Raw genomic sequence first — 13,955 nt, forward strand, 5'->3', positions numbered from 1 at the left:
ATGTAAGAAAATCCACAATTTATTCTTGTTATCATTAAAATAATGAAGTTGCAGAAACATTATGCTTTGACATTTCACAAGATAAAAATAACAATAAATTATACCAGCTCCAATTATCCGGTGAAACTGGATGGACAACTTCTGAGAAAGACCATCATCTTTTGTAGACCCTCTAACAAAACTTGGTACCTGATTGCTTAGCTAGCCACTCTTATAGTACTAGATTATCTGGTTTTGGGAAAGTTCTTTCCCTGACTATCTCTCAGTTACTTGTGAATGACATGGTTATCATTTGAGAAATAAAGTCTTATTGCTGCAAAAGGAAAAAACTGAAGGTAATTTACATGTCATCCCTGCTAAAAACAAAATCATTCTGCAGTGGGCTGCTGCAACTCCTTGGGAGAGGCAGATCACATCTCTGAAGCGTCTTGGCATACGCTCCATATTCAGATTAAAGCCCAAATGCAGGAGTATGAAACATCTCGACATCATAACTGATAGATGCACTTATGTTCTTGCCTTATACCATTAGCGATAACTGGACACATCTACCACATTACCTGTCTAATGTTGATGTTCTGTCGAATTTAGTTTTGGAATGCATGTGCTATTTTTCATCTTTTTGGGTAAGAACACTGTTTTTTGTCTTGCTCACTGAACATGCACATTTTCTCTAGATGAAGTTTCTGTGATGAGAAACTTGCTGGGTGATCCATTTACCCTTACATCTTCTGCATGGAATGGCTTGTGCTGTGATTATACCCCAAGCGGTCCTTCCAAGAATAAAAGCCTGGTGAGTTCTAAGTGAACATAATTGCCCTCTATATATGCTGTGAGTAGATTTGCATCTGAAATCAAAGAAGCGAATAGAAAATAAGGCTATGGACCTATATTTGGATGTATAATGATTGTTTCATCCTTGCAGAATCTTGTCATCCAGTGTATTGGTTAGTGAAATTGGCACTTCTGGTCATCTGATGTTGCTCCAACATGTACCTTCTGTAAATATTTTCTCAGAGTTTCTCGTAGAAAGTGTTCTTGCCATATTTTATAGCCATTTTATTAACAGTGCTCGCATTTTTAGACATGTATGGCCGCTCAATGCTCGTTTTCTTCTAGACATATTAACAGTGCTTTTATAGTCACTGTATTAGCTAGTCTTAGATTGTTCAAAAGGTTATGAAATTGTTCTGTCCTGTGACGAGGATAGAGTTTCGTAGGCACAAGTATTTGCTTGTCATTGGACTGGAGGATTTAGTTTTTTTAATAAAAAAATAGCTATTGTCCTGTAAATTTTACCTGGGCCATCTTTTTTCAGACTCCAGTATTTCCATTTGCCAGCATCTGTCTTTGACAACCATGCAGAGAGATTCAGTTGTTGCTGCCATCATATCCTTCCTTTTTTCACTTTGATTTTCTTTCCTAGTAACTATTGTTTGATGCACCATTGATCAATTACAAAAATGAGGTTCATCTACGTACACATTTTCAGGGCACACAGGCCTCTTGACCGACCACTTGAAAACTGCAAAATAAAATACGTCATGGTTTTTATGCTTTGCTCCACATGTCACTATTAAGAACAACAAATTACCAAATGGATATCTGTGAGATCTGGTGATGCCATTCAAGATCCATGTCCCTTCTATCGCTCTAAAACGGGAAGATTTCGAGTCGGCATGCCTTGGTGTCATGGTGTGTGCTTCAAGCTCGAGCATTCTTTTCCTTCTTTTTGAGAAATTTTGACATACCACTGAACGAATATCAAATTGCAACATGCATCTGCGCAAACCACGAGACAACGAGAGAGGACATATGCCCATAATCATTTGTAGGAGAATTCCCCACAAAAAAAAGAGAACTACATTGAAGTCCTCTGAAATTTCAGCAACTGCAGTCCTCACCGTCGGACACGAAGAAGCACCATCGCTCATGAGGGCTTTCAGATTCGAAGAAGAGGTCTGCCGCCGGCTAGGCCATTTGTCGGTATGGTGCATCGACTGGGATCATCCCCATTCCCCTGCTCCTCGAAACCCAGGTCCACCACATGTCATTGAGGTAGAACAACAAAACAGACATCCTCAAGCATCCAACCTTGTTCTGAGTTCACTGCTAAAGACACCGTCAAGATGAGCTAGGATTTGGGCGAAATTATTCCAAATGTTGTCACCGGACACACTAATCCTAAGCCTTAACTATAGCCGAGGCAGAGAGCCTGGGTTCTCCCACCTCTTCGCTGTCGGAGCGGCGAAGAGAACCCATAGCCTCACCGGAGGGAGGAGTTAGAGGGAGCGCAATTGTTCTTATTTTAATTAAGTTAGGATGCTTGTAATGGGTAGTATCATATCTTAGGTTGATCATAGTGGGAAGTATCATATACTAGCATCATCCATATGATACTAGTGTATGATACTACATCCATAGTGTATAGTAACATAGATTAGTATCATAGGTGGTCACATTTATTGCCATGCATGACACATAGTAGCATAACATTTATTATGTTACGGTATCTACCTATGTTACTATAACCATCTCTCTCTTCTTTAATTGACTGCCACATAAGCATGTTTGTGAGTCCCAAGTGCATGTTACTATTTATGTTACCCCCACTATGGCTAGCCTTAGTATCATGCACATGATACTAAGGTATGATACTACCTCTATAATGCACAGTATCATATACTAGTATTATAGGTAACGGTAAAACTGTGTCTACCATAGCTTGCCACAGAACTAGTTAAGTGTCCCTAAACTTTTAACGGTTCAAAAGTTATCAAAAAATATGAAATAAATATGGGAGCATCTTTCTAATGTAATAAGATGATCCAACGAAGGGATTGTCAAACTATGCATTTATGTGTCCTAACCAAAAATAATAAGCATTTCAACTCACTGCGACATAAATATATACTGAACTATTTGTTTTTTTGTCCAGGACACATACAGTCGTATTTTTTTAATCCCTCTGTTGGATCATGTTATATTATAGGTGTGTTGGTTCAGTATTTTTTTTAGAATTTTTGAGAACTTTTGCACCGTTGAAACCCTTAACTAGTTCTGTGGTAAGCACTTGTAGAAAATCCTACTCCTATAGGTAACCTTATTTATTGTCATACATGACACATAGTAGCATAGTATTTAATATAATACGGTATCATAATATGATACTCAACACTCTCTTTCTTTATTTAGTTCTATGCCACCTCAACAAAATAGTCTAGTTGACATGCATGATACTAGTTATGATACTACCATTACGACCCGAAAGTGCGTAGGAGCACTCGACGACGCAGCCCACTGAAATCCCACCCATTTAATTGTCTTGGGATCATCACCTCCTATATTAGCCCCAGTGTATTTGCTACATTTATTTGCTCGTATCTGACACATTCTCTTGTATGTTGGACCCTGTTCACATTAGATAGCACAACTCACATCCGTTCAACCACAACAACTAGCACCCAGCCACCCAAGAATGCAATGAATGCACACGCTTCTCTTTTCTCTTTTCCCCACCAACCCTTCTTCCCTAGGAGGCCAGGACGTCTTCCTCATCAATCAACTTCTGCACCTTCTTCCTCAGTTTCCAGCTCCACTTGTTCGCCATGTTCCAAGCGTGGAACAAAGCTAATAGGAACTACGAAGACTACATTCATCCTGGTTGTCTCCGGAGCACTGCTAGGCGGACGACTGATTTAGACGACCAGTGCACAACGATGAATCCCAGCCATGGAATCGCGTGCAGAACCCACACTCTGTCCACTGGATTTTTTATCGTGTATAGATCGGCCACAGGCTGTCGTGTGTGGAGCAATTCCGCTCCGAGTTACTGCCATGCATTATTAGGGAAAACCCTAATAGTAGCATGGGTTTTAGGTTATTAGCAGCGCAGGCAGTCGCGCTATCAATAAGGCGCTACAGCTAACTGTTAGTAGTAGCGCGGTCTGTACACGCGCTACTACTCTGGACTGTATCAGCAGTGCGTTTTCGTAACGCGCTACTATTAATTAGCTGTAGCGATTTCCTTGCCCCGCGCTACTGCTATATTTTTCATCATTTCCCCCGGCTTCCTACCCCGTTTCAGCTTCAATAAACAGTAATTTCCAGATACTAGGTACTACTAGATATCAATTTTATAAAGCATTATAGGTACTAGATATATTTCTATTAAGTCTAGATTTCTACACTATCAAAAGACACGGTACTACGCATTTGTACTAACTAATCATGAATTCTACTAATAAGTATATATGGATTATCTACACTATTAATAGTTCACTGGATTCTACACTAATAAGAGCATGTGATCAGACTCTACACTAAAGCATATCATCGACTAGATTCCACAAAGCATATCATTAGACTCTACACTAAGCATATCATCGGATTCACTAAGCATATCATCGAATAATTTGCATTTGTAAGTATAACAATAAAGCATATATATATATATATATATATATATATATATATATATATATATATATATATCATCAAATTACTACAGGCAGTACGTATAACATACCATTTCATGCCGATCGACCATGGTACTTGTCAGGCGGGTCACGAATGGCACCCCGACAAAGTCATCACGTGGCGGAATTATGTCCGATAGGTTGCACACCTCCTCCTCGCTCAGTCTCATTCTTTGAGCTATGATGGCTTCATGAAGTGGGTTCTCATCATCTTCATCGAGTGGGTCCTCGTTATCTTCATCATCTTCGTCATCTTCCACCAGGTTGAGATAAATGACAACCAGCTTGGGTCTTTCTGCTCTGAAGGAGAAGCTGATCAACTCACCACCAGTAAGACGCATGTGGGCAAGGAAACGGGCCCGTCCATCTCCTCCAATCTGCGACATATTGCATCCTTTCTCGACCTTCATAGTGTACGGCCCCCCAGGAGCCTCAAATGTCACAGTGTCTCCTGTCAGCTTGTTGAATTTCAACCTCACATTGCATGGGACGATCTGTGTAAAAAAAGCAAAATGACACAATGCAATAATGCCAACACTAAAAATAAAATAGTTGTTACATTTCATCTAATTTCTTACCGCCGCATGACGAAAACTCGGCTGGAAGTAGATGCCGAACAGCTTGCCAGTTGCAAGGCTGCTGGTGCACCTTGACTTGCACAGTTGACATAATGGTGGTGGTGGTGGCGCCATTTTCCTAAAGCAATATGAGCAAAGGATTAACGATTCACTCACAGGAAAGAAAAACAGTAGCATGTGATATTTTTGGTTCTTTCGCGAGAAGCAATTTTATGGACAAAGCATTTCAGTGGCACCTATTGCCGAAAAAACTTTTCACAAATATCTACCAAATAAGGGTACCAACTACCAAGACATTTCATCTCATCTGCCCCCTATTGCCTAAGATAATTGATTAAAAAAACAAGTGGCAAATTTAACTAAATTGGCACCTACATTTTGCCAAAAAATAACTTATTACAAAAAAACAAAAGCATCTACCTATCCATGTACAGAAAAATAACAATAAAATGGTGCATACTAAATCAACTAAATCAACTAGCCTACTAAATCCACTAGCATACTAAATCAACTAAATAAAAATGTTCTAAATCAACTAGCCTACTAAATCAACTAAATCAAGATGTTCTAAATCAAGTAAATCAACTACATACTAAATCAACTAAATTAAAATGTTCTAAATCAACTAAATCAACTAGCCCACTAAATCAAAATGGCAGGGAGGAGGGGTTGTGGATAGAGGAGGGAGGAGGGAGGAGGGTGACTCGAGGAGGGAGAAGAGAGTAGGACGGAGGAGGAAGACGGAGCGAGGAGGGGCCAGCCGGCAGCGAGTGGAGGGAGGATGGAGAAGGAAGGCAGAGCGAGGAGGGGCCGACAGCGGCGACTAGAGGGAGGACGGAGGAGGAGGCTGGTACCGAGTCCAGCGAGGAGGAGGAGGTGGCGGCGGCGCAGATCGGAGGAGGGGCGACAGGGGAGGACCGACGTGGGGGGTTGAGAGGGAGATCAAGTGAGTGTGAGTGTGAGTGGATTGGATAGGTCGGAGAGTGGGGGAGATGGAATGGCTTAGCAGTAGCGCGCTATAGAAAAAGGCGCTACTGCTAAACGACCTAGCAGTAGCGCCTTTCACAAAGAGCGCGCTACTGCTATGTGTCAGCATATAAAAATAGACATCAAAAATACATTGATCATCAATGATCTTTTTATGTACAATCTGATTTGTCAATATGAGTTCTCACCAGTTTAGGAACCGGTGAAGACTCATATTGCGGCCACAAATTTTACACATAGAGTTCGATGAAGACCAAGTGGTTGTGAAAGTTTAAGAAGTAACATATTTAAGGTGGTACAAACTCTCTTCACGAAGCGAGGTGGGACTAATTTTTTTAGTAAACTTAGCAGTAGCGGTTATTGTGTAAATGCGCTACTACTATGGTCGCTAGCAGTAGCGCTTTTCATACAAGCGCGCTGCTGCTAGAACTAGCCTCGCGGCGACATCGTGGCAATTGTAGCAGTAGCGCGTCTTAGAGTGGGCGCACTACTGATACATTCATTTCAGCAGCGAGGTTTGTGCGCGAGCGTTACTGCGCTGCTGATAAGATTCTGTGTATAGTCTTTTTCCTAATAATGATGGCCAGCGACACCACGTCCTCCCTGCACATCAACAACAAGCCATGTGTTTCGGCAGCCAGCGTGTGGGAGAAAATCCAGGAAGAAGACTATGCCATCCATTACAAGCAAATCAAAGTAGTTGTCCGAGGCTTCGAGTTTGCCGCATGCCTATGCGACCATAGCTAGCGACGCCGCAAGACGCACCCCCTGGCTACCAACACCATGTCACGTGTTCCTGCACCAGGCTCCAGTAGCTCCGTGTCAGCTCGCAGCAACAACCACGAGTTCCCGAGAACCGCTCGCAAGAGAGGTCGGACATCCATCTCTCTGTCCCCTGTTAGTTTTCATAACGAGGCCACTGTTCTTCTCCGCTAGGAGCTCAGTTGTTCCCAAAGAACGGACCAAGAGAGAGAGAAGAATCACCGGGTCTAGTCCCACCGATGTATACTCGCTGGAGTTCTTCGCGTCGAGAGTTCTCCAGCTGCATATCTCTCTCTCTCTCTCTCTCTCTCTCTCTCTCTCTTTCTCTCTTCTGCTTCCTTCTCTATGCACCTGCACAAGCAGGCTGCCATGGCCAGCATCTCGTCCGCGAGTCCTCTTTCCGTCACAAGCAAGAGGCACTGGCGGGCGTCGTCCGTGGTGTGCCCGCAGCTCGCCGGTATACCTTGGTGCTATATGGCCGCAGTGGCCGTTTATGTACTGACATGTCCGTTCTTTACTGTTATATACGTGATTAACCATCCAATTAAATGTGATGCACAGGTATGCACTGTGCGCATGTACGATTCGGCAGTGTATTCACATATGCGAAATGATTACTGTAAAACATGAATATATCCGTAGATAGCAGCGCGATGGCCTGGATTACAAGGAGGTGCGCCTCCGTGTGCTCCTTGTCGGCCTCCCATTACGATCAGCCTTATATACTCCCTTCATCTTCAAATATAAGATGTTTCTTGAGTGTCAAAAATCGTCTTATATTTAGAGACGGAAGGAGTGCCAAACTGCTTCCCCTACTTCTTGCGTGCCCATTTCACAGAGCACGGCTCACGCCTCCGCCTCCGCCGCCGCCGCCGCCGCTCATCCTCCTCATCTCCATCTCCTCCTCCGCCGCCGCCGCTCATCCTCCATCTCCTCCTCCTCCTCTACGTAGCCGACGCACGGCTTCCGCCTTCGCCATTCTTCCTCTTCCATCACGCCCGGGGCGCCACACCTCTGCCACGCCCATGTCCCGCGTCTGCCTCCGCCGCCGCCTCTCCTCCACCTCCACCTCCAACACGCCACCCTCACCTTCCTGGTCACCCCAGGCCGCCTTTGCCACGGCCACGGAGCGCGCCCGCGCCGGAACGCTCAGCCCTCAAGACGCACACCACCTGTTCGACGAATTGTTTCGGCAGGCCACTCCGGTTCCCGAGCGCTCCCTTGATGGATTCCTTGCCGCCCTCGGCCGTGCTGCGTCCTCTGAAGCCTGCAGAGACGGCCCCTCCCTCGCCCTCACTCTCTTCAACCGTCTCTGCCGAGAAGAAGCCGGCCGGCGGGTGGCGCCGCCCACAATCTACACCTACGGCATCCTGATGAACTGCTGCTGCCGCGTGCGTCGTCCAGACCTAGGGCTCGCCTTCTTCGGCCGCCTCCTAAGGACCGGCCTCAAAACAAATGAGGTCGTCGCCAGCACCCTCCTCAAGTGCCTCTGCTGTGCAAAACGGGCAGATGAAGCTGTGAACGTGCTGCTTCATAGGATGTCCGTCGCTGTGTGCCTAATTCCTTCTCATACAACATAGTTCTAAAGAGCTTATGTGATGACAGCAGGAGCCAGCGAGCGGTCGGCCTGCTCCAGATGATGGCAAAAGGAGGTGTCTGCTCCCCCAACGTTCTGTCATATAACACGGTCATCCATGGCTTCTTTAAGGAAGGTGAAATAGGCAAGGCCTGCAATCTATTCCATGAAATGACGAAGCAAGGGTTTGTGCCTAATGTGGTGACATATAACTCGGTTATCAATGCATTGTGCAAGGCCCGAGCAATGGACAATGCAGAGTCGTTCCTTCGGCAGATGGTTGATAACGGTGTTCCACCCGATAAGGTGACATATACTAGCATCATCCATGGATATTCCACTTTGGGCCGATGGAAAGAGGCAACTAAAATGTTCAGAGAAACGACAAGCAGGGGTCATATACCAGATATTGTCACTCGGAACTCATTCATGGACTCACTCTGCAAGCATGGAAGAAGCAAAGAAGCTGCAGAAATTTTCTTTTCCATGGCTGCAAGGGGCCACAAGCCTGATATCGTCTCCTGCACTATTCTTCTCCATGGGTATGGCAATGAAGGAAGCTTTTCTGATATGATGAGTCTCTTTAATTCAATGGAAGGCGGCGGTATTGTGGCCGATTGCCAAGTTTTCAACATATTAATTGCTGCATATGCTAAATGAGGAATGATCGACGAAGCTATGCTCATATTTACTGAAATGCTAGGACAAGGAGTCAATCCGAGTGTAGTCACCTACTCAACTCTGATAGCTGCACTTTGCAGAACAGGTAGGCTAGCTGATGCTATGGATAAGTTTAGTCAGATGGTTGGTACGGGAGTACAACCGGACACAGTTGTTTATCACTCCCTAATTCAGGGTTTCTGTACACATGGCGATTTGGTCAAAGCGAAGGAATTGATTTCTGAAATGATGAATAAAGGTATGATTTGTCCAAACATTGCATTCTTCAATTCAATAGTAGACAGTCTATGCAAAGAAGGAAGGGTTATGGATGCACACCATATCTTTGACTTGGTTAAAGACATAGGTGAGAAACCTGATGTCATCATGTTTAATACGCTAATTGACGGATATTGCTTAGTTGGTGAGATGGGCAAAGCATTCATGGTACTTGATGTCATGACATCAGCTGGCATTGAGCCTGATGCCATTACGTATAGTACACTTGTGAGTGGATATTGTAAAAGTGGAAGGATCGATGATGGGTTGATTCTGTTCAGAGAAGAAATGTTGCATAAGAAAGTTAAACCAACAATTGTTACATATAACATCATATTGGAGGGGTTATTTCGTGCTGGGAGAACAGTTGCTGCAAAGAAAATGCTCCATGAAATTATCGGAAGTGGGACACCTGTGAGCATGCATACATACGACATATTTCTTAGAGGACTTTGTAGAAATAATTGCGCGAATGAAGCGATCGTCCTATTCCAGAAATCACGTGCAATGAATGTGAAGTTCAATATCACAACACTCAATACCATGATTAATGCATTCTACAAGGGTGACAGAAGAGAAGAAGCTAATGATCTGTTTGCTGCATTACCAGCCAGCGGGTTGGTGCCTAATGCTTCCACTTACGGAGTAATGATACAAATCCTTCTAAAGGAAGGAGCAGTGGAGGAAGCTGACAATATGTTCTCATCAATGGAGAAGAGTGGTTGTGCTCCTAGCTCTCGTCTTGTGAATGATGTCATCAGAACTTTATTGGAAAAGGGGGAGATAGTCAAGGCCGGAAAATATATGTCTAAAGTTGATGGGAAGAGCATATCACTTGATGCTTCAACTAGTTCGTTGTTGTTGTCTCTCTTTTCAGGGAATGGGAAATATCGGGAACAAATACAATTGCTCCCTGCAAAGTACCAGTTTTTCGGTGGAATCAGTTGATGCACTGGACTTGGCAGATAAGCCTTGTCATGGTTCGGAGTTCTCTCTCAACGATGTGGACAAGAGTCTCTTCCATGCGCTCACCAAGATTGAGCTGGGTGATGGTGCCACCATGGTGTTCTTGGCCGGTGCTTAGCTGCTAGGCGTGCATCCAATGTGCAACGTTCCTAATCTGCAAGTCTTCTCTACGCAAGGGCTGTCTGGTACGTGATGCGTTTGATAATGGTGAAAAGATAACTAATAGTCAGGAGCATATCACGGTGGATGTTAATACTGAGTTCGTCGAGTTCTTTGCTACTGTATTAGGCTGCTTTTGAGTTCTCTGAACCTGAGCATATCTACTGCATGTTGGGCTGAGGGTAATTATAATGAACCTGAGCATATCGATGGACTATTCTATGTTATCAAGCTATTTGGTGTTAACTGAACCTTCAGCACCAACAACTTACAGTGATGGAGAGTTTAATGATTTTACTACCTGAACAAAAACTTGAGCTATTGAAATCCGGAAATCCGTTGGTGCTCCCGGGAGCGCGCGCTCCTGCATGCGAAAAAATATTTAAAAGTGTGAAAAAATTCCAAACAAAAATTTGGCGCATACATCTAGACATATATGTGTGCACGTCAAGTTTCGGAGAAAACCGACATTTTTTGTGGCCTGTGTAAAAAAGACAAAAGAATGTCTTGTGAAAAGCATTTTTTAACACCGGATTTTGTCTTTTTCACATGTGACACATAAGTTGTCGGTTTTTCGCGAAACGACTTTGTGAGCATGTAGAATATCGAGATGTACGCGCCAAATTTTTGTTTAGAATTTTTTGATATTTCAAAATATGTTTAAAACACATTTTAAAAACCAGGAGCGTGTGCTCCCATGTGCTAAAACACCAAAGGGACCTCTTTCTTCTTTCTTCGACGTGAGAGGAGCTTGGCTGGACTCTTTTGTACAGTCCTGTGTACAGCCCTCTTGCTTCAATTTCCTAAAAAAAATGGTACCTTGAGAGCAAGTTTAGTAATTACTAATGGTGATCTGAACAGAAAATAGTGAGCTTGAGTTGTTAAGGAAACAGCCACCGCAAGGAAACCATTCTGCAAGATCTGAATAGAAAGAAGCCATGCTATCAGATTCAGTTGGCCACTCTGTTCCCGCCAGTGTGCTCCATGAGTTGATGGCCATATAAATTCCTAGTTGATAACACAGATCCGTAAATAACAGTTCAATGCCATGTCTGAATGGCCCTTGCTGATCATTTTTGTGTGTGCATATGTACGTGTGTAACTTGACACTTGGGGAAAGTGATCTTATTTTTGTAGCGAGGCCTACTTTCCTCTTAAGTTTACAGTTCCTGGTCTTCCTATGTGTGCACACTTTTGCAACGATTGAGCTGGACACAGAGAGCAGCATTACTTACATGTTTCCTTTCTAGGTATCTCAAAAGGAAGACTGTTTATGTGCGCAATATCTTTTTATCTCGAAAAAAGGTTATCGAATTGTTCTGTCCTGTGACGAGGATAGAATTTCGTAAGCGCAAGTATTTGCAAGTTGGACTGGAGGATTTACCTATTCTATTTATTGAATTTAACTGTTGTACTGTGAATTGTACTTAGTTGACTTACTCTTCCATATAGGACGGTCCTTCTGGTTCTGGGAGTTCCGTTCCCTTCTTTTTCTTTTCTTTTCTATGTTGGTTTACTTCTTTATTTATTTATTTTCATGTTCGTTTTCATGCCTGTTGTAAAATTAATTTTGGGGAGATTTTTTTGCTTTTTTTTATCTCTATCGAGTTTTACTTCTTTTTTTTTCATTTTCCAGTTTATTTTCATATCTGTTTTCCTTCTTCCGACAATATTTTTCAAGTTTATGAATACTCTTTATATTCAGGAACATAATTTTAATTTGTAAACAGTATTAAATACATAAAAGTTTTCTTCAAAATTGTGAACATTTTTTAAAAAATTATAGATTTTTCATGTCCACGAACATTTTTAAATTTACAAACATTTTTAAATCCATGATTTTTTTTTGCGAGGGTAAAAAGAGTTTATTTCCATATTCATAGGGTTACAATCAAATGGCAAAAGCTCCTCTATACTTGGAGGGCCCTGCCCAAGCCATACAACAGTAGTGCTCTCTGTACGACTATCCGTAGCCAAACGATCTGCTACCCTATTATGTTCTCGCTTAAGTTTCAATGGAATAAACTCTATCACCCGACACACGACGAATCTCAGCAACTAAATGACCATAAGCCGACCGGGACAGACACTCACCGGTCAGAGACGAAAGAGTTTGGGCAGAATCAGATTGAACAACGATCGGCAAGTTGCAATGCTGGATTGCTAGTGCCATCCCTTGCATTATTGCATGTAGTTCCGCCTCCAAAGCATCGTTGCAGTTGAAGATACACCGGTAAGCTGCAAATATGACCGACCCATCAACTCCTCTAAGGATCATACCTGCAGCAGCTGATCCATCCACTGGTGAGAAAGATCCATCGATCGACAAGGCCGCTTGGCCATCCTTAGGACGAGGCCAAGGTAACCGCACTGCCATACCGGGCGACCTGACCGGCTCCTCTCCAAGTAGTGGCATCTTCCCCTTTATGATATCCTCCGTAGAGTATCTCCTGACCAAATGTATCGAGTGCATATAACTTTGCAAATAATCTGCCGTAGCCGCCGGACTTGGAACATCTTTACCATGCGCCATATCAGACCTCAGTGTCCAAATCCTCCATATTAACATTGTAGTGCAGTCCCGCATCTCATCATTGCAGTTCATCAGTACATTTAACAGCCACTCCTTTCCTGTGTCTCGGAACAGTTGGGGATCAGGGAGGTTCCAAACTGCACGCATTTGCATCCACACTGCCCGAGCATACTCACAAGTAACCAACGCATGGAAGCTGGTCTCCTTATCTGAGCCACAAAGAGGGCAAGTATCATGCGTAGATATATGTCTATATTTCTTGTAAGAGTTTGTTGCGAGTGCTCCTGACACCACTTTCCACGCCATGATCTTCATCTTGAGAGGTACCCGCACATCCCACACCCGACTCCATATCGACCTGTGTCCGCTTGGGTTAGAGCTAGACGCGCTTATCGAGTCTGACAATTGGTATTCTCTTGCGAGGTGATAAGCGCTCTTAACAGTGAACAAACCACTCTTTTCTGGGAACCATGCCAAAAAATCCTGCCCCTGATTTGGTGACGTTCAGATCTTCACAATTTCACGTATGTCCATATCCCAGAAATATTGCCTCAGCATTTGCATATTCCATGCACCAGATTCATCAGGAAGTCTGCAACCCAATTGTGTCTACAATTCCTCTTTGAGGTGATCGGTTTGAAGTCATACTTCCTTGGGATCCAGGGATCCCGCCAAGTCTTAATTAACGAGCCATCAGCCACACGCCATATCAGCCCCTTTTTCAATAGATCAAGTCCATGCATGATGCCTTTCCACACAGCCGACGAATTTGAAGGAAAGACGGTATCAAGCAAGTTACCATTGGGGTAATATTTGGCCCGGAGTAAACGGGCGCACAAACTGTCCGGACTGTCAAGCAATCTCCAGGCTTGCTTCGCGAGTAGCGCCTGATTAAAAGATCTCATCTCTAAAACCCATTCCTCCCATATCCTTGGGCAAGATCATCTTCTCCCAACTGAGCCATGCCATTTTCCTTT

General features: G+C 43.5%; 2 protein-coding genes and 1 pseudogene across 2 annotated transcripts; 2 read left to right on the plus strand and 1 right to left on the minus strand.

Moving 5' to 3' along the window:
* Positions 1-4,504: 4,504 nt before the first annotated feature.
* Positions 4,505-5,233, minus strand: LOC147990004 (uncharacterized). The gene is made up of 2 exons (XM_087536848.1): positions 5,057-5,233; positions 4,505-4,972 (listed from the first exon to the last, which is right to left on the minus strand). The coding sequence occupies exons 1-2, from the start codon at positions 5,231-5,233 to the stop codon at positions 4,505-4,507; spliced, it is 645 nt and encodes a 214-aa protein (XP_087392974.1).
* Positions 5,234-7,830: 2,597 nt separating this feature from the next.
* LOC147990005 (uncharacterized) lies at positions 7,831-9,041 on the plus strand (annotated as a pseudogene).
* A 3-nt stretch (positions 9,042-9,044) lies between these two features.
* LOC125532688 (uncharacterized) lies at positions 9,045-10,691 on the plus strand. The gene has a single exon (XM_087546862.1). It carries the CDS (start codon positions 9,045-9,047, stop codon positions 10,266-10,268), a length of 1,224 nt encoding a protein of 407 aa, XP_087402988.1. The 3' UTR covers positions 10,269-10,691.
* The last annotated feature ends 3,264 nt before the right edge of the window (positions 10,692-13,955 follow it).

This window comes from Triticum urartu, chromosome 1A (genome assembly GCF_056163025.1).
Source record: "Triticum urartu cultivar PI428250 chromosome 1A, HENAU_Tu73, whole genome shotgun sequence".
Lineage (NCBI taxonomy): Eukaryota > Viridiplantae > Streptophyta > Magnoliopsida > Poales > Poaceae > Triticum > Triticum urartu.

Coding starts and splice junctions, on each gene's coding strand:
- LOC147990004 (XM_087536848.1), bottom strand. CDS start 5,233: ATGCTACTGTTTTTCTTTCCTGTGAGTGAATCGTTAATCCTTTGCTCA. Junction 4,973..5,056: donor CGAGTTTTCGTCATGCGGCG/GTAAGAAATTAG, acceptor TTTTTTACACAG/ATCGTCCCATGCAATGTGAG.
- LOC125532688 (XM_087546862.1), top strand. CDS start 9,045: ATGATCGACGAAGCTATGCTCATATTTACTGAAATGCTAGGACAAGGA.